We start from the raw sequence: 21,013 nt of genomic DNA, 5'->3' as shown, positions 1-21,013 counted from the left end.
ATTACTGAAATATGATTGTGCGAAGAGACTTGACCCTTCTCTAAATTAAATGTTTTAAAAAGTTGCTTTAAAAATACCGTATTAGGGGCGCGCCTGGGTGGCTCAATCAGTTAAGCGTCCTACTTCAGCACAGGTCATGATTTCACGGCTCATGGATTCGAGCCCTACATTAGGCTCTGTGCTGACAGCTCAGAGCCTGGAGCCTGCTTCAGATTCTGTGTCTCCATCTATCTAGCCCTCCCCCACTCATGCTCTGTCTCACTCTCTCTCAGAAATAAACATTAAAAAACGGTTTCAATAATAATAGAAATAATTTAAAAAATTAAAAGATTAAAAATAAAATTACTGTATCAAGGTGCCTGGATGGCTCTATTACTTAAATGACCGACTCTTTGTTTGGATTAGGCTATGATCTCACGGTTTGTGAGTTCAAGCCCCAAATTTAGCTCTCTGCTGTCAGCACAGAGCCCACTTCAGATCATCCGTCCCCTCTTTCTCTGACCCTTCCCACTGCATGTACTCACTCTCATTCTCTCTCTCTCTCTCTCACACATTTAAAAAAAAATACTGTTTGAAATTGGTGTGGGAAAAACAATTGCAAAAGATTGGAGGGAAATCATAAAAATATAGAATGACTCTTCATATTGTTTTATAAGTGTCTTTATGTTCTAACTCTGTTAAACAAATTGGAAAATATAGGCAATAGAAGTTATTTATGTTAGAAAGATGACATGGACATCAACAGACCCATATCCATATTTTTTTAAAAAGCCCTGACCTTTCTTCAAAATTTCTATATAAATGTGTATTTATTAACATTTTAAATTAAATTTTTTTTTAATATTTATTTTTTATTTTTGAGAGAGAAAGAGAGAGACTGGCAGACTGGGGCCTGGAGCCTGCTTCAGATTCTGTGTCTCCCTCTCTCTATCCCTCTCCCACCCATGCTCTGTCTCTTTCTCTCTCTAAAAAATAAATAAACATTTAAAAATTAAGAAAAAAATAAGAAGAATGTAAAAGAGCTGCTGTGTGATTTTGGTTATAAGTTATAAATACTTGGTATCACATTTTATTTTAGGAGTTTTAAAAGTTATTTTGATGTAGTTTTGTTAAAATAGCAACCTGTTGGGGTCCTTGGGTGGTTCAGTTCGTTAAGCAGCTCTTGACATTGGCTCAAGACATGATCTCACAGCATGTGAGTTCGAGCCCCACCCTGTGCTGACAGGGTGAAACCTGTTTGGGATTCTCTCTCCCTCTCTCCACCCTTTCCCTGCTCGTGTGCACACTCCCTCTCAAAGTAAATAAATATTAAAAAAAAAAAAAGAATATTTATGATGATGTTATATCTTATAAGGAAGGCTAAATTAGACACCGTAACTGTTATAAGCTTCATTTGGTAAACTATTTACAGAAGAATACATACAACTTCACAATATAAAGAATTACGCTAAAAACTCTCAAGTCTATCAGATATATAAATCTATTATATATAAATCTAATATCCTCAAAAAGGTCAATTCAAGAAACTCAACTATATTAAAAGTTTTAAAATAATTGTGTAATTCTAATTTGTCTTGTTAAGTATAAAATCTCTAAAAAGGGGGGCCTGGGTAGCTCAGTCGGTTGAGCGTCAGGCTTCGGCTCAGGTCATGATCTCACAGTTCGTGGGTTCAAGCCCTGTATCAGGCTCTGTGCTGACAGCTAGCTCAGAGCCTGGAGCCTGTCTTTGGATTCTGTGTCTCCCTTTCTCTCTGACCCTCCCCTGTTCACACACTTTCTCTCAAAAGTAAATTTAAAAAAATTTTTTTAATAAAATAAAATCTCTAAAGAAGCGTAGATTTGTTTATTCACAGACACTTAGTATATTTTTACATGTACCAACAGCAGTCATTTACATTATCATGTTCTTAAAAAGCATTAAAAATCCTCTCTGGGAATGGATGGGGGAGGGAGGGAGGGGGGAGAGGCATGGGATAAGGGGTTAGTCTTTAAAAAAAATTATTAGTATTATTTGATCTTATAATCACAGATATAAATTATTTAAATATATGTACTTTTATATATGAGGTTATTACTACTACTTAATAGAACCAGCATAAGCCAAAGATGATAATACCTTGAGGTGAGGAAAGATGTTGATCTTGTAGCTTCTCCTGAGAGAGGAGTCCCAAGTAGCTGAGAACAACATATTTTGTTTCATAGTGAAATCCTTGAGGCACAGTAGTAGAGGACGCCATTGAGTTTGCAAGCAGAGCTCCAAAAAGTTCTACTTATGGATCTGTAAAACCTAAAACATAAAAGTATTTTTTCAGTTTAAAGTTTATTATATGCTGTACATTTCCCCCATTGACTCCAATTATTCAACTAAATACCAAAACAAATATTTGACTTTTCTTCTCAGTAAGTATCTTTAAAAATTGTAACTTTACCTACAAGTAGGAATTTATTAATTCAAATTTCAGATCAAAATCAAATTTCTCTCTCTCTCCCTAGTTTGTTTTCACCTACGTGGCAAAAGCACTGGCTATGTCCCCACCTCCTCCCAACCCAATATATGATGTTGTTGTTTTTATTAATAAAGCCTCTTAAGGGTACCTGGTTGGCCCAGTCAGTAGAACTGACTCGATCTCAGGGTTGTAAGTTTGAACCCGAGGCTGGGTATAGAGATTACTTAAAAATGAAATTGTAAAAAAGAAAAAAAAATTAAAAGAAACATAAAGCCTCCTAGTCTTGTGAGATCCATGGCCACAGAACTGCAGACCACATTTCCCAGTTCCTTAGCAGCTTAATGTGCCATATGATTAACCTGAGTCAAGGAAATATGAGAAGTTACGTGGACAATCTGTGGGTCTCTCCTTAAAGACTTTCTCTTTCCTCCTTGCTAGCTATGGTTTGGAATGTGAGTATGGCAGACACCCATTCTAACACACAAACAAGGACACCACTTTAGGGGACAGTAAGGAGAAAAGGAACCAGGTTCTTGAGTGACCATGTGTAGCAGAACCACCCTGCTGGCCTGGACCAACCACCTTTAAATTATTATTTACAGTACTTTTTCTGAAATCTCATTAACTTGTACCCTAATTAATACAACTACAGCTTTTACCTCTTCACACAGACTTAGTAGCTGTTGTACCTACCATGTGCCTTAACAGTTGTTTCAAATCAAAAATTGCAAATAGCTTTGTTTTCTACTTAAACAATACTAACTGCTTTAAGGTCTCAAGAAATATTCAGTAAAAGAAAAAGAGGTTCAGGAGTGCGTGGCTGACTCAGTTGGTAGAGCATGTGACTCTTGATCTCAAGGTTGTGATTTCAAGCCTTATGTCAGGTGTAGAGATGACTTAGAATAAAATAAAATCTTTCATTTAAATAAATAAATAAACAAATAAATAAATATAATCTTAAAAAAAAAGGAAAGAGAAACAGGTCTAGATAGCTAACAATATAAGACATAGGCAGGCAGGGGGTGAGCCTGGGTGGCTCACTTGGTTAAGTGACTCTTGATTTTGGCTCAGATCATAATCATAGTTCGTGGGATCAAGCCCCATGTTGGGCTCTGCACTGACAGCAAGGAGCCTGCTTGTGATTCTCTCTCTCCCTCTCTTTCTCTGCCCACCCCCTGCTCACACACTCTCTCTCTCAAAATAAATAAATAAGCATTAAAAAAAAAAAAAAGGACACAGGTAATGTTGACAAAATTTAAGATCTATAAACAAACTAAGAGAAATGTCCAAGAGTGATAAACAATTAAAAAAATACATGCAGAATTTGAAATATACAAAATAAAACAGTAGCTATATAAAGAGATAAAAAGGAAAGATAACATAAAAATATGCTTTCAATGGTTAAAGATACTGTCTTAAAAAAAATGAGAGAGTGCCTGGGTGGCTCAGTCAGTTAAGCATCAGACTCGATTTTGGCTCAGGTCATGATCTCATGGTTCGTGGGATGGAACAGTGCTTACAGCACAGAGCCTACTTGGGATTCTAGCTCTCTCTGCCCCTCCCCCCCTCACTCGTGCTCGCCCTCAAAAATAAATACACTTAAAAAAAATGCATTTATGATTGCAATTATCAGTATTCACCTAGGCTATAAAAAGAAATCTTAGTTCAACATTTAAAAGTCCCTAGTTTCCCATCTTCAGGGAACAATGCTACCAAATTATATCAAAACATACATAATTCAAACAAATAGGCCCTGCTCAACTTTAAAAGTTTATAAACTTCAAAAAGGTATTTCAAAATTATGAATACATACTCAAAGGGAAAAAGTGTTACAGCTTACACCACAGGAATGAAAGCCACATCCACTATGTTCTTCCAAGGTGTTTTACTCTTAAAAAGCTCAGAATATTTGATACTTTTACAATGTTACCAATTAATGATTAAAAGACAGAATTTCAAACTTATAAGTACAAAAAGGGATACCCATAAAGATAAAATAAGCTTTCTGAGACCTTTCAGCCAGGGACAAACAGCAGCAGTGCTGTAATGAATGTTCGTGGGGTTTTTCTTCTTCTTCTTCTTCTTCTTCTTCTTCTTTTTTGCCTCCTATGTGTCCAACATTGTGTCAATCTTGGTTGGAAAGGAATCTCCCAGCCCCCACTACAAAAGCTAAAACGGACTAGACTTTTTCTCTCCTCTTCTGTTCTGTGGCATGTAGGTTCAGAGATTTGCACTAGGATCTGGAATCTGCAGATATTTAATGGTAATTCACTTGTGGTGCTTGTGGTCCTAGGTCAGCAGAGGCAGTGGTGCAGATCTTATAGCAGTGTCCTATCTCTTCTTCTGTTCCTTGGCCTGACCCTTGCTGAGTGTGCCGCCAAGTCTCCCTTGGTTCTTTCCTGCTTTCCCATCCATTCTTTGAGCTACCCAATGCCCTTTTCATAAGTTCCTTTTCTGTTTAAATAAGCTATTCTGTGTTGTTGACAACCAAGACCTAACTGGAACTAGGGCCAAGACTGGAACCTAATTTTCTCAAAACTTCTAGGCAGTTCCTCAACAATTTTAACACACTGCTTTCATGTGAAGATTACCAGACTAAATTTAGTTTAGAAAAATCTTCAAATACTGCAAAGCCCACATATCAACCTAGTAATTGTACCTCCTGAAACAGAAGACAATGTCTTCTGATAATTTTTTGTGTTCATTCAATACACACTTGTTTCTAAAGATACAAAGTATTCTACAGGCATTAGATACAAAGACAATTAAGAAAAATTATCTGCCCTCTGGAGTTTTTGACCAAGTAGAAGAAAACAAAAATATGAAGAACAATAAGGTTCTATGATACAAGTCAGTATCCACAGAGTAGGGGAGGGTAACCCAAAAAATTCCCTCTGGGAAAGGGAAAAAGTAGAAACCAGGAAAGGCTTTAGAAAGTAAAATATAGGGGTGCCTGGGTGGCTCAGTCGGTTGAGTGTCCAACTTCGGCTTTAGGTCATGATCTCACAGTTCATGGGTTCGAGCCCTGCATCAGGCTCTGTGCAGATAGCTGAGCCTGGAGCCTGCTTCAGATTCTGTGTCTCCCCCTCTCTCTGCCCCTCTCCGGCTTAAGCTCTGACTCTCTCTCTCTCAAAAATAAACATTAAAAAAAAAAGTTTTAGAAAGTAAAATTTAAACCAATCTTAGAACATGAATATTCACTAACGGAACCAGTTTAGGGGGATGGAATGGAGGAATTCAGATGTAAAGACAACCAGAAAAAAAGCACAGAAACATTCTGAAACAGCACAGAACATAACAAAGGAATTTAACGTGGCTAATGAGATACAAGGGGGATGAGGTTTAGCAGGAGTAAGCAGCAGTCAGCATTTGGTATGCTTTGTATGCTATGGGATGCTAGGAAGCTTAGGTTTTATCCTATAAGCAAGGAATTATTTCAACCCATGTTCATGAATGAACCCCCTAAAATGCAAATTCTGTGTTCATGAGCATTTTCTTCTGGAGAGAAAAATCACTCCATTTTTTTCATTAGATTTTCAAATTAGATCATGATATAAAACAGGCTACACACTACTAGAACTATTGAAGGGTTTTAAGCAAGAAAAACATATCAAGAGATCATATTATATGTATATATACACACATATATTTTTTAAGGTGGGCTCCACACCCAATGTGGGGCTTGAGCTCCCCTGAGATCAAGTGTTAGAGGCTCTACAACTGAGCCAGCCAGGCACCCAAACAGATTATATTATAAAAAAATCCTCCTGGAGGTGTGTAGAAGATAGAGATTGGAGGAAAAGACACAAGTTAGAGGAATATAGGAATAATCTAAACAAGAGATGTATGAAGGCATAAATTAGAGTGGAAACACCAGAAAGAAGGGGGATGAACTGGAAAAACATTAAGAGTTTCAAAGATTTGTTAGCTAACTCAATAAAAGAGTAATCTAGACAGTTATATGGAAAGTAGTATCGAAAAAAATTTTTTTCATTTTATTTTAGAAAGAGTGAGCAGGGAAGAAAGACAGTGGGGGAGGAGAAGAGAGAAGGAGGTGGGGGTCGGGGGAGAGAATCAAGCAAGCTCCATGCTCAGTGCAGAGCCCAATGCAGGGCTCAGTCCCACAACCCTGGGAACCATGACCTGAGCCGGTATCAAGAGTTGGACACTTAACTGACTGAGCCACCCAGGTGCCCTGAAAGTGGTGTTATTCCTATTTCTCAAATCAGATAATATAGGAAAAGCTGGCTTAGGAGAGGATAACAGGTTCACTTTAGGGCATACTGAATTTCAAAATACCTATGAGTTGTGCAGGTGAAGACATACAAGGAATTGGACATATAAGTCTTATACTAAGAGGTCTGGATTGGAGATACAAAATTGTGCTCTACATAGATACAAGTCAATGAAATTATCCAAAGTGAGTGAATGGAGTTAGTGACTTATTATAGGTAGAAGTGTCAAAATTTCCAGGAGTGAGAAAGAGTAATACAGTTTGAAACGCATATTCAATATATAGTTTCACACTGGACAAGGAAATATTACCTACTGTTTTCTGATTAAAAATATAGAAAAAAAGCTCAGTATATCTTCAATATTCTTTGTATCAAGGACTTTATGCAGGGATGGGAGGGAAGAATAAATATACCCATCACTCCCTATCCTGATCACTACCAACAAAATAGGACCCAGAGAATTTTTTATTTATAAAAAGGAGACATAGTTTAAAAAAATATGTGAGTGGGGTGCCTGGGTGGCTCAGTTGACTAAGCACTGACTCTTGGTTTTGGCTCAGGTTGTGATCTCATGGTTTGCAAGATTGAGCCCCATATCGGGCTCCGTGGTAACAGCACTGAGCCTGCTAGGGATTCTCTCTCTTCTTCTCTGCCCCTCCCTCCTTTCTCTCTTTCTCTAAGTAAATAAACAAACTTAAAAAAATATGTTGAGAAATACTGGTTTAATCTGAAAAACAAACACCATTAGAATTCAGCGCAAAACTAACATTTCAGGGGTGGCCAAAAGATGAAAAGCAGAGATGACCTCTAACTCAGGACTGGAACAGTTAGAAAGGTAGGAAGAAAACCAGAAGAGTGTGTTCATAGAATCAGGGGAGGTGCTTCAATAAGAAGGTAGTGAAGTAATGTACAAAATGCAACAACACACCAAAAAGGACGAAAATATCAGGGTAATGATCCTCTGACAGGCCAGTTCTATCTGACTGGCAGGGGCAATGGCAGAAGGTAGGGAACTGAAGAGTGATGGGAAGTGAAAACATAGAGAAAGGACTTTTAGCCTATTCTTTCAAAAAGCCTGGTTGGAAGGGAAGAAAAGAAGAGAGGCCAGAGAGAGAGAGAGAACAAGTTTGAGAGTTCATTTGTTTTGCTTTTGTACACAGTCTTCAGCATGTTTACACTCAAGTGGAGGAGGAGTCAATGAGATATAAATAAATATAGAAAGCAAGGAATAAATTATGAAGTGAAGTTCCAAAAGAGAGGGGAGAACACAGCAAATCAGCAACAAAATTTCAGCTCTACAAAGGTCTCAGAATTTTTTGGTAACAGGAATAAAGTACTCATATTTTGAAAAATGCTTTAAATAAAAACTTTATGTTCTCAAACTTGTTATGTTCAAATTCCCTTATTTATCAAACATTGGTATCTGAAGACAATTTTAGTCATTCTCTGACCCAGATGCCATAGAAAAAGCATAGTTCAACTGAACCTCTAAATTTCATTTTTAGCCTAGTGCTCTTTGAATTTTTTTACAAATCCCAATTGCCTAACCATAAATGCAATCTTAATCATAGATTACATAATTTTCCATCTTCCACACTCACTATTCTATTGTAATAAAGCCCTCAACCCTAGTATATATGTTAATGTCCACACATCTGTATATTTGGTGGATCATTATAGACTATTATTCAATCATTTTTGAATGATTGACACTAATCGACATGATACTACAAACTTTAATCACTTAGGTTCAGTATACAGTTTTTAGGCTTTAAAAGTGTATCAGAGAACCTAGTTATAAACATATCACACCTAAACATGCCAGACTTACAGTATGAGTTTCCAGTTGTACAGCAACAAAGCAGCTCATTCAGGCCTGTGGTTAGGTAGTGCAGCAGACAGACCCTAGGAACACTATTACCCATCTAGTGTGTTTGTATTAAATCACAGAACAAAGGCATTGAGAATATGCAAAATGTAAACTCCACAACATGACTACAGGGTCAGTGCTCTAAGGGGATTCTGGGAAGAGAAGGCATCCACTTCCTTTGCAACACTCTTTAGTGCAGAGTAGCCCATACTGCACAATGAGCTCTTGCAGTTCAAACAAATATAAATAAATTACAGCTGCATGAGACCTCTATTTCTAAAGCACTCTTCCATGTGTTGTGAGGCAATCGTCTCTGCTAGAAGGAAATGATAATAGTCTCAATTTATTGGAGAAACAAGAATAGACAATTTATTTACACAAAACCACAGAGCTAATTAACAGTGCAATCACTTGGTCAGGTACATCCTCTTCAGTTCCGAACTCTGAGCCTTTAACTGCATTCACTCAATGCATATTTACTGCCTGCCAGGCAATGTACTGGCTGAGAAGAATGTAGAGGTGAAGACACTAACAAGAGTAATGGCAGGAAGAACTGGTAGACTAACGATGTTTTTTCAGAGTACTTGAAAGAAACAAATTTGTCGATTTTAAGAATAGGGCGAGGAAAAAAAGGAAAAAGGCAGACTGGATGAAAGACCCAGAGCTTTTCTGGAAACAGAGTACAATGCTCAGGTCCACCCCACTACTGCCTCACCAACACAAAGTACATTTCATATCTAAGACAGCCCAAGCTTCCTTTATAAATAAGAACAGTTACTTTTACGCTAAATTTTGTCTAACAGTAGAACCTTTTAGAATTCAAATTAGGTGTAAGTATTTTTGGTATTCAGAAGTTTAAATATAAATATAAAAACTGTCCAGGTGCATGAGCACATGACTCTTGATCATGGGGTTGCCCTTGAGTTCAAACCCCATGTCAGACATAGAGCTTACTTAAAAAAAAAATTAGAAAATAAATATAAAAATTATCTTTTGCACAATTCTAACAAGCCACTGAATATATCTGTGTTACCTAGCTGTTTCTTTCTCAGACTACACCTTTAGTTTGCTCCTCTATTAAATTACGAGTAGTTGTCAGCCAGATGGACAGCCTGAGGAAGCTTAGGGTAACTTAATCCGATGTTTATACATTCATTTGGTGACAGCTCCAAAACGAGGCACAAATATAACATCCATGATCCTCCAGTAACAAATGTAACATCCACAGTTTACAACAAATAGTTTGCTTTATTTTTTTAACCAGTCTTCTATTAATTTATACTAGTGCAAATTTCAGGATGCTAGCACTGATAGTACTATAAAAATTAAAATACATTTTATGAACTATAACCAGAAGATAGGCAGCAACTATTAAATTCTACTTTAAATTCTTATGAAAAGCAAATCTGCAGCAACATAAGTTTTTTGTAGTTGTTTCCCAAACTTGTCTGATCATAATCACCTTGAATGTTTGTGGAAAACAGAAATTTCTAGTACCACCTACAACATTCTATTTAGAATACCATAGGTATATTGTATTCTTTAACCCCATAGAACCAAAACAGAAACAGATCACAATTTAACATGTTTTAATTAAATTATTTCAAGCTTTTAGATCATTTCTGTCTACTAAAATAAAATTACAATTCAATGAAAACTGTTACATACTCCATTAATACAGTTGAACAAATCTTTAACCCCAGTTTATAAAAAGACAAATAAAAATCCACAAGTAACTCAATCACAAATCAAAACTCTGGAATTTTAAACATTAATGTTTTTTGGTTACCAGATCTCTAGTCTCAAGACTCACTAGTGTTTTCAGTAGGGAGTTTTTCTAAAGTTCTATAAAATAAGTCCAGTAACTATATATTTTTTAATCCATACATTATTAGCCCCTATAGGATTCTAGAACTTTCTCCAAAATAAAAAATAAAATTAAATAATCCTAATAAAAGTTGTGAAATTTAAAAAATTTAACCCGCCCAACTGAGAAATGCAACTGGGCAAGGGTGTCATTTTTAAAACTCAGCAGACACTAAATATTCTAGTGTAGACAGTCCCTTTCATACTGAAACCTGCTTAATCAAAATATTCTAGTTCAATCTTGTGTTAAGAGCTGCCTCAAAATGTTTTCACTCAGCAGTTGGCATTCAAAGATAATATATGAAGATAATGTACTTAGAGAGGAAAGCCTCACTCTCTCTGCCTTTCACCACAATTAGGCTTCCCATGCATGTGCAGATAGCTTTGTAAAAGGGACGCATACAATTCAGTTATTCCGCCCCACGCCTAGATATATGCCAAAGAAATGAAAACATGTCTAAACAAAAACTTGCACATGAACATTTACAGCAGCATAATATTTAACAGACACATAGTGAAAATAACTGCCCATCAACTAATGAATAAAGAAAATTGGTATATCCTGATGGCATATTATATGACCATAAAAAGAAATACTCATACATGCTACAACATGGAAGAACCCTGAAAACATCATGCAAAGTAAAAGAAACCAGTCACAAAAGACCACATATTGTATAATCCTATTTATATGAAATATCCAGATTTGGTGACTCTATAGACAGAAAAAAAAAAAGCAATGGTTGCCTAGATACCTCCTCCTAAGTAGAGGAGGTGGGGAATAATGAATGACTGCTAATGGGTGCAGGGTTTCTTTTGGGGGTGATCAAAATAAAGTCTGCGGTTCCACACTCTGAATATACTAAAAGCCATTTAAAAAAACATTAAATCATGCAGTTGGTGAATTGTATGTTAATTATGGTGTTAAATAATCAGCTACTCTGAAAATAACCCCTCCCTTCAATGCTGTTATATTAAATAAGAAACCGTGGTGACTATTTGGAATAAGATATGAATCAAAATATTTGAAAAACAATGATAAAAAGTAGGACAGCAAGACTGTTTAAAACTTCTGTTTCGAATGTCTAAGCTATTTCATAAGAGAAATATATTTTTAAAACAATGATAATTTTTGCAAATGATTTGTCCTAAACGTTTACTATACAAGGTATTTAATACTGACTGATGTGATAAGAGAGCATATCTTTCCTTTACAAAACTGTTCAGAATCAACTTTATATACCCTTGAACTAAATTCAACTACTGAGGTACAAGCCTCCATGAAAAAAATAAATCATTAAAAAAAAAATACTGAAAATAGTACCGACCAGAGTAAAAAAGACTTCCAAAACCCTACTGGCCCATTAGCAAATGAAGAATATTTCATAATGGCTCAAATAGTCCAATTTGCAGGTGCAGATGTGCACTGTACATTTATCCAATTACTTATATGAGGTATAGTTTACTACCTACAAAAACATTTGCTTAATTTTCTATGAGATAAAAAAAGAAGGTACTAGAAGGGTGTGGCAACTTATCCAAGGTCACAACAAGTTAGGGCAGAGATCAACATTTTGGTTTACACCAAACCTCCAGAAGAAATCTTACTGACAATTTCGCAAAAAACTTTGTTTTATATCATGAAAACAAAAACCAAACAAAAAAAACAAAACAAAACCCCACGAGGGGAGAAGAGGTTGGAGGTTACCGTCAGTTCAACTTAAAACTTCTAAATAAAGACAGTGAGACAGCTATTTTGTATAAACAAATAAATACTTGTGCGGGGAGTGGTTAAGACAAAGATCCCAATGGGGAGCGTGTGAAGTGGCCTGATCCGTCTGATTTTCAACCCAGGTTTAAAGCCTCAACTTAGAGTCTAGTCTCCTTCATGGCTGGTTATGAAGGAAAGAAACTTGGCATTTCCATGGACTAGTGAGAGGATAAAAATCAAAGAAACGACTTAGTGTGAACTGTATTGCCTCCAAAAATAAGGCTGCAGATTTTTCTGAAAAATAAGTAATAATAATGACGGGTGTCAAAACAGCGGTGAACAAAGGATTAAAAAAATCTTAACAATCTGTGAGAAGAAACAACAAGGACTGGCAGAGCTAATCTACGATCATTCTGAACGAATCGCATGAAACCTCCCTCGACCAAAAAGAAGTCCACGTTCCCCAGCCTGGTCCTAAAAATGGACACGGGTTTTCCACGTGAAGGTCTCCGTGGGGAAGAAGAGCGGTGTCGGGCCAGGGCCGAGCTCCTCCGCCTCCGGCAGCCCTCTCAGGAAGCCCCGCTCAACGAGCGGCCGCGGCGGGACCACGCTGGACAGGTCCGGTTACAAAGAAACGGGCCCCTCAAGCTCTGAGAACCCTCGGGCAAAGGCGCGCCGATACACACACACTCTCTCTCACTGTCACACACGCACTGACACTCACTCACGCGTCGTCGGAACCACTGGGGAGCCAGTGGCTCGGCACAGTCTCTGGATACCTTCCTGCCCAGGGAAAACCGCCTGAAGAGCTGAATGAGGACCCAACTCTGCCTTGCCCCAGACTCCACTCCCCTCACCTGGCCCTGGCCCCTTGCCCCAGAAGAGATGGAAGGGGCGGCGGCGGCGGCAGTCGTTTCCGACAGGGTCCCCCAGCGGCGGTGGCTGCTTCGACCCGCGGCCCTAATCTACCGCCGCCGCCATGTTGGAAGGTGAGGTCACCCCCGGCGTGCTTCCGTCACCAACAACGTCGGGGCGGGCCGGGGGCGCGGACGAGCGCCGGAAGAGAGGTGGCTCTGTTCCCCTGAGCGGAAGCACGGATCATAGAGGCCCGGAGGTCTCTTCGCAGATGTGACCCGGAAGAGCCGACCTCTCGTGGCCCGCTCTTACCAGGAGACACTCAACATCTATGATTTATGGGGTGGCGGAGGTCTTCGGAAGTTGGAGAAAGCGTGCTGGGATGTTGACGAACCAATCGTGCGGGGAGGGAGGCTGGCAGTTCCCGCGGAAAGGCGCGTTGCTTTCGCGGAACGTTCCGAGGCTGTCTTGGGCCAGCAAGTATTGAGGTTTAAGTGTGTGCCAGCGAACGGGTTAGGGAAGTGTCATGAGACTTAGAGAGCTGCAGAGTTCGCAGCCATTTGTCGGGGAAGACGGTCCTTCAAAGTTGGGAAAGATTTCTAGCGGTTGGGTGGGGGTAAAGAAGGCATTCTAGAAGGAGGGTGCAAAAAGCACAGGCACTATGGCGGTAAAGGAAGACTTCAGCAATAATCCATTTTGTTCACAGCACCTAGCACGATCCCTGGAACAGAATGTGTGTTATTGGATGTTTGTTTACTTGAATCCAGACGTCCTTTGTGAGGGAGTCACAGAAGGTATCTAGTTAAGAAAGTATAATGTCTAAACCATGCTTTAGGGAAACCGAATTATTTGATGTACGTGAGATAAATTGGAAGACTGTAATAAGGAGCCAGATAAGTGATAAAAAAAAAAAAAAAAACACCTAATAAGAAGTGACTGCTAATAGGTACAGCGTTTTTCGGAGACAGTTGATGAAAATGTTCTCAAATTGATTTTGGTGACTGTTGTACACCCTTGTGAATATACTCAAAACCACTTTAAATATATGAACTGTATGGTGTGAGTTGTGTCTCAATAAAGCTGTGGGAAAAAGTGATGAAAAACAAGGGTGGGTGGAGGTGGAAACAAAAAGGTTGGAGCTGCTTTAAGCCTGAGTGAGAGAACAGTAGTGCCATTAATTGAGAAATTGGACAGGGATTTGCCAAGGAAAGCTTAGTGAGCTAATAAAACGATCTCTAATAATAATTCTTTAATAGTCACTATATGTTAACTAAGTTGGATTTAATTTTTTTTTTTTTATTTTTAACGGGCTCCTATGGAACCCGGGGTTTTCTTGGTGTCTCCATTCCAAAAGGACACACTTTAAGAAAAAATTGCCTAATAACCTAATAGTTGATATTTAAATTTCTTCAATGTCCAATTGTTTTAATCATTTTTTCTTATTTCCTTTATCTTAAGGATTGTTTCAGCAAGTAATTTGTAGTAATGACTGTACTGATTTCAATTTTCGAGTGTTGTAGCTATGCTAAGGATTAACTATTGGGTCTTGTTGAAGCCAACACAGAACTTGCTGCTGTGTTTTTTCTTCAATGATAAATACTTACAGAAAGAAAAATTTCCTCCATATCCATGTAATGTTTTCTATAGGATTTTTTTAAATAGGTTTTGCATTCAGTGGCGGGGGGGTGAACTCAGGACCCCTAGATCAAGAATTGCATACTCCACCTACTGAGCCAGCCAGGGCCCCAATAATTGTTTTTTGTTTGTTTGTTTGTTTGTTTGAACCAGGATCATGGGTATGGTTGTTACATATTTTATTAGTTTCCTAATTAATTTATTAGTTTTATTTTTAGTAGCAATGACTTTTTCAAGCATATTCACACAATGGAAATTATTCAGTAATAAAAAGGAATCACTGATACTGTGAAAATTAATAAAAGGAAACCTCATTTAAAATGGAGTGCTTGGCTGTCTCAGTCAGCAGAGCCTGCGGCTCTCGATCTCAGGGTCATGAGTAAGAACCCCATGTTGGATGTCGAGATTACTAAACAAAAACAAAACACAAACACAAAAACAAAAACCTTAAAAAAATAAATAGATAAAATAGAATCAGAAGCCAGAAGGGGGAGCTCTCATGCCCTATCAATCTGTCAAGTGCTGATCCAGTGGTGGCGGGGGCTGGGTAGTTCAGTTGGTCGAGCTTGTGACTCTTGATCTCTAGGTTGTGAATTCTAATTCCACATTAGGTGTGAAAATTACTTAAAAATAAAATCTATAAAATAAAAATAAGGGGTGCCTAGGTGGCTAAGTCAGTTAAGCTTCCAATTCTTGGTATCCACTCAGGTCATGGTATCATAGTTCATGAAGTCAGGCCCCACGTTGGGCTCCTTGCTGTCAGTGCAAAGCCTGCTCGGGATTCTCTCTCCCTTTCCGCCACTCCCCTGCTTGCTCTCTCTCTCAAAATAAATAAACTTAAAATTTTTTTTAGTTAAAAATAAAATTTTAAAAAAGGAAGAGGGGGTACTTAGTACCTTACTGCCTTACTACCCCAGTAAAAGAAGGGTAGAGTTTTCTCTTCCCTTGGCAACAAATGAGCCAGTGAGAGATGGTCACAACTTAGTTAATGAAAAGCTACTAAACTTGGAACTCCCAGTTTACTGAGTGGAGTTACTTTGCTTTGGTTTTGTTTGGTAATCTCTACACCCAACATGGGGTTGCAACTCATGATGCTGAAGTCAAGAGCTAAATGCTCTTCGGACTGAGCCAGGATAATATCCCGTCTCACCACTTTCCTCTATAATAAAGAGCAGGCCTCTCTTTTGTTCTCTGGATTTGCCAGAGCTTGAATGTCCTGAATTGCAATTCTCTGCTATTTCTGAGTAAATCCATTTTTGCTGGCAAAACAAGCAAAAGAATCCTAACAGGGTTTTATTTTGGGTTTTATTTTTAAGGTTAATATTACATGTGACAATGTGGATTAATTTCAAGAGCATTGCATTGAGTGAAAGAAGCCAAACACAAAAATGTACAAATTATGTGATTCCATTTATATGAATTTCAGGAATAAGCAAAATTAGTCAATGGTTATAGAAATCAGCACATTGTTGTCTGGAAGCAGAGTGTGGGATTGACTCGGGTGGTGACAGTAGTCTGCATCTTGATTGGGGTTGTGATCACACAGGCATCAGAACTCATCTAATTGTAGTTTGTAGGTCTCTGCAGATTATTTAATTAAATTTTTTTAAGTCACATGAAATAATTCTCTATGGTTATGTTACCAATTTGATGGGTGGTGAGGTTCATTTTTTTCAGATTGCTTCCAGTTTTAAGGTTTGCTGTTTTCCCTTATTGTTTTTTGAATGTATACTATAAGGATGGAACATAGGTCAATGGAACAGAATAGAAAGTCCAGAATGGGCAACTAATTTTCTTTTTTTTTTTTTAATGTTTTTATTTTTGAGAGAGAGAGATAGCGTGAGCAGGGGAGGGTCAGAGAGAGAGGGAGACACAGAATCCGAAGCAGGCTCCAGACTCTGAGCTAGCTGTCAGCACAGAGCCCGATGCGGGGCTCGAACCCAGGAACGGTGAAATCATGACCTGAGCCGAAGCCAGAAGCTGGACATTTAACCGACTGAGCCATCCTATATACTAGGGAGTGTGCTGGATGCTTGCAAAAACAGTGGTAGATAGGTCTTACCTAGTCACTTTTGTGAAGCGGACATTGTCATTGGAAAACCAGATAAAAACCTAAAAACAAAAAGAGAAAAAAAATGTTTTTTAATTGTGGCATGTCCTGAAGTAGTAAACAAGGGGCTAGAATAGAAAGGAAGGTGAATGGGTGTTTATGAAAAGCTCTCTCCAAGGAGGTGTTATTTTAAGTTGAGTTCTTAAAGATGGAAAAACAAGCTAAGTGAGAAGTGCAGGAAAAGAATTCAGGCAGGAAGCTTGGTGTTTTCCAGGAGTGGAGGAGAAACCACGACAGCTATAAGGTGGTGAGCAAAGGGAAGAGGAGCAATGGAGTCAGAGAAGCAGGCAGGGCCAGATTGGGCAGCACTCACACAGACCCTGTGCTCTGTGAGGTATTCACAAGCAGATGGAAGCCATCAGAGGATTATAAATTGGGGAGTGACTAGATCCCATCTAGTTTTTTAATTTCTTAATGTTTGTTTATTTTTGAGAGAGAAGAAGAGAGGGAAGGAGGAGGGGCAGAGAGAGAAGGAGACAGAATCCCCAACAGGCCCCATGATGTGGGCACAGAGCCCGAGGTGGGGCTGGAACCCAAGAACAGTTGAAATCAGGACCGAGCCAAAATCAAGGGTCAGATGTTTAACCCATAGAGCCACCCAGGCCCCCTGCCATCTAGGTTTTAAGTCACTCTCTGTTGCATAAGAAAAACAGTGTAGGCACCTAAGTTAGAGTTGCACTGTTTTCTGGTATCATTCGCTTTTTCTTTTTAAAATTAATTCTCCAAGGGGTGCCTGGCTGGCTCAGTCGGTAGAGCATGCAACTCTTGGTCTCATAATTGTGAGTTTGAGCCCCAGCCACGTTGGGTGTAGAGATTACTTAAAAATAAAATCTTAAAAATAATAGCTAATTCTTAACATTCAGAAACAGAGGTGATTTACACCTTTTTAAAGTTTATTTTTATTTTTTAATGTTTATTTATTTTTGAGAGAGTGACAGCATGAGCGGGAGAGGGGCAGAGAGAGGGAATCACAGCTCTAGGCTCTGAGCTGTCAGCACAGAGCCCGACGTGAGGCTGGAACCCATGAACTGTTAGATCAGGACCTGAGCCAAAGTCAGAGGCTTAACCAACTGAGCCACCCAGGTGCCCTAAGTTTATTTTTTTAGTGATCTGTTCACCTAACATGGGGCTCAGCTCTAGCAACTGAGCCAGCCAGGTGCCCTGAGAGGATTTACATTTACCTCTAGTCTCTCTGTGTGTCCTCCCCAGCAAATCAGTTCAAGAGTTAGTTTATCTTGGGGCACCTGGGTGGCTCAATCAGTTAAGTGTCCGATTTTGGCTCAGGTCATGGTCTCACTGTTCATAAGTTGTAGTCCCACATCAGGCTCTGGGCTGAGAGTTCAGGGCCTGGAGTCTGCTTCAGATTCTGTCTCCCTCTCTCGGTCCTTCGCTCACTCATGCTCTGTCTCTCTCTCAAAAATAAATAAACATTAAAAAAAAAGTTTATTCTGCTGATTCAACATCTAAGACACAGACTGAAGCCTCAGTTTGGGAGCAGGTGAGACAATGAACACAGAAAGCATCTCTGTGACTAACCTAACAGGAATCTAGGACAGCAATTATATGAAGCCATAAGTAAATAGGCTTATTTAGGAGTGTGATTTTTGGAATTTATCTATAAAGCTGTTTAAAAAAAATTTTTTTTTTTATTTTAGAGAAAGAGAGAGTGGGGGAGAGGGGCAGAGGGAGAGAGAACCCCAAGCAGGCTCCAAACTCAGCAGTGGGCCCGATGCAGGGCTCAATCCCATGACCCTGGGATCATGACCCCAGCAGAAATCAAGAGTCGGACACTTAACTGACTGAGCCACCCAGGCACCCCATCTAAAAAGCTGTTTTGTTTTTTTTTCAAGGCAGGAGCAGCAGGATGCTCCGGTGTCTTTATTGGGGCTCGAGCGCAGCACAACAGTGGAAGGCGTGCAGATGTGGCAGCAGGGCCCAGCCTAGGCATGCCTCAGACACACACACGAGGGGACAGCTTTACACAAGGACTGACCAATGCTAGGGAGGGGCAGGGCGGCTGGGAGGGGGACTGGAGGGCCGCGGGAGGGGCAGAGGCAAAAAGCTCTTTTAAAAAAGGTGCAGGGGCACCTGGGTGGCTCACTTAGTTGAGTGTTCAACTTGGTCTTGTGAGTTCGAGCCCCACATCAGGTTTGCTACTGTCAGCCTGTCAGTGTAGAGCCCACTTCAGATCTTCTGTCCCCCTCTCTCCACCCACCCACCTTGGGCTCTCCCATAAATAAATAAATCGATCGACAAATAAATAAATGCTTCACAAGGGGTGCCTGGGTGGCTCAGTTGGTTGAGTGTCTGGCTTTGATTCAGATCATGATCTCATGGTTAGTGAGTTAGACCTGAAGGGGCCCACTTCAGATGCTCTGTCCCTCTCTCTCTCTGCTCCTCCCCCCTCAAAAATAAAATAAACACTAATAAAATAAAAAAGCTTCACAAGACATAAGCTAATATAGAAGGAAATTGGATTTGGAAAACTACCAACTAGTTAACCTTTTATTGTACTTATAATTACTTTTTTACTCCAGAGACTGTCTCTATGAAGCTTACCCACATTCTTACCAGAGAAAACCTGGCCCATTCCTTGGTGAATCAGCAAAATACTGCAGAAACTAGTTGTAAAGGGCATTAACATAGTGGAGGAGAAAGCTGCACAAAAGGGAATGTCAACTATGTCTGTAACACTATTTTACTTTAGAAATGAAGTCCTAAAAAAATGTGACAAATATTAATTGTTGATTCTGGGTGCTGGTAAATTCTATATGAATACTGAAATTATTCTTTTGAGATGCCTGGGTCGCTCAGTCAGTTAGACATCTGACTCCAGCTCAGGTTATGATATCACAGTTTGTGAGTTTGAGCCCTGCATTGGGCTCTGTGCTGACAGTGTGGAGCCTGGAGCTGGCTTTGAGTTCTGTATCTCCCCCTCTCTCTCTCTCTCTGCTCCTGCCCTGCACATGCTCTGTTTCTCTCTCTCAAAAATTAATAAACATTAAAAAATCTTTAAAAAAGAAACTATTCTTTGTATTTTCTGTACTTTTTGTCTCAAACTAATAATAAATAAATCATAAATCAAAAACACATTGATGTGGGGCGCCTGGGTGGCTCAGTCGGTTAAGCCTCCGGCTTCGGCTCAGGTCAGATCTCACATTCGTGGGTTCGAGCCCCACGTCAGGCTCTGTGCTGACAGCTCAGAGCCTGGAGCCTACTTCCGGTTCTGTGTCTCCTTCTCTCTCTGCCCCTCCCCCTCTCGTGCTCTGTCTCTCTCTGTATCAAAAATAAATAAAACATTAAAAAAAACCACATTGATGTGTTTCAGACATTGATCTCACAAATGAGTAGACAGGTGGCATTAGACTGCTACTCCCACTCCCCAACCCCAGCTATTTGCAGAATATTGTAAAAATTAAATGGGGAAATTAAATGGGATAATTCAAATGAGTGAACAGTACCTCACCCTGACCTAGGGATGCTAGAAAGAGGCATAATCCTGGAAATCTGTCTTCTGGGATGGCAAAGAACAAAGTTATTAATGCAAAAACTAACAAGATGAGAGAAATAAGCATAACTGGTTTAGCTCAGTTGATTAGATACTGATCCAGTTAAGGTCACTGCACAGATTTCTATTGCTCTGTCAGTGGCTGAATTCTTCCCTTATCTACCATTACCAACGTTTTTCAAATATGTGCACCAATCTGTCACATTCTACAAAGATCACCATATACAAGTACAGCTGGAAAACAATTTGGCAGCATGTATTAAGAGCCTTAAAAATGTGTGTACCATTCTCATTAAAGGACAAACTGAAATGTGCTTTCCTGATGTGACGCACTGAGGATACAATATCACAGATGTAGTGCTCCTTCCAAAATGAACAACCTGAATCTAACTATGAGAAAAGTATCAGACAAAACCAAATTGGGGGACTTTCTACAACTGGCCTCTTCAAATGTGTGGAACTCTTCTTCAAAAATGTCACTATCAGGAAAGACAAAGTGTGAAGAATCATCCCGTTTTAAAAGGGGCTAAAAGACATGATGATTAATACAGTAGGTGATCTTGGACTGGATCTTGCATTAAGAAAAAAATGCTGCAGAGGATATTAATGGGACATATAGCAAAATCTGACTATAGACTTGTTAAGTTTCCTGAATTTGGTGAAAAGTGATAAAGCAAATATGTTAACATGCAGGTGAATGGAGTTTATTGCACTGTTACTCCAACTTATTATATTTGAAATTTCCTCAAAATAAAAAGTTGGTAATAAAAATATAT

General features: G+C 39.1%; 1 protein-coding gene across 6 annotated transcripts in view; it reads right to left on the bottom strand.

Moving 5' to 3' along the window:
- The window catches only part of BCL2L13 (BCL2 like 13), an 86,694-nt gene extending 73,601 nt beyond the window's left edge, over positions 1-13,093 (bottom strand). The window contains exons 1-3 of one of the 6 annotated variants that reach the window (XM_029953154.1): positions 12,987-13,074; positions 4,460-4,550; positions 2,117-2,287 (exon numbers count right to left, since the gene is read on the bottom strand). In XM_029953154.1, the coding sequence (XP_029809014.1) occupies positions 2,117-2,237 (121 nt within the window). In that variant the 5' untranslated portion in view covers positions 2,238-2,287; positions 4,460-4,550; positions 12,987-13,074. The other 5 variants (XM_029953153.1, XM_029953155.1, XM_029953159.1 and 2 more) reach the window with 5 other exon arrangements.
- Positions 13,094-21,013: the final 7,920 nt, after the last annotated feature.

This window comes from Suricata suricatta, chromosome 10, assembly GCF_006229205.1.
Source record: "Suricata suricatta isolate VVHF042 chromosome 10, meerkat_22Aug2017_6uvM2_HiC, whole genome shotgun sequence".
Taxonomy (NCBI): domain Eukaryota; kingdom Metazoa; phylum Chordata; class Mammalia; order Carnivora; family Herpestidae; genus Suricata; species Suricata suricatta.
Note: the sequence above shows the minus strand (reverse complement) of the source record. Positions and strands in the feature narration are given on the sequence as shown.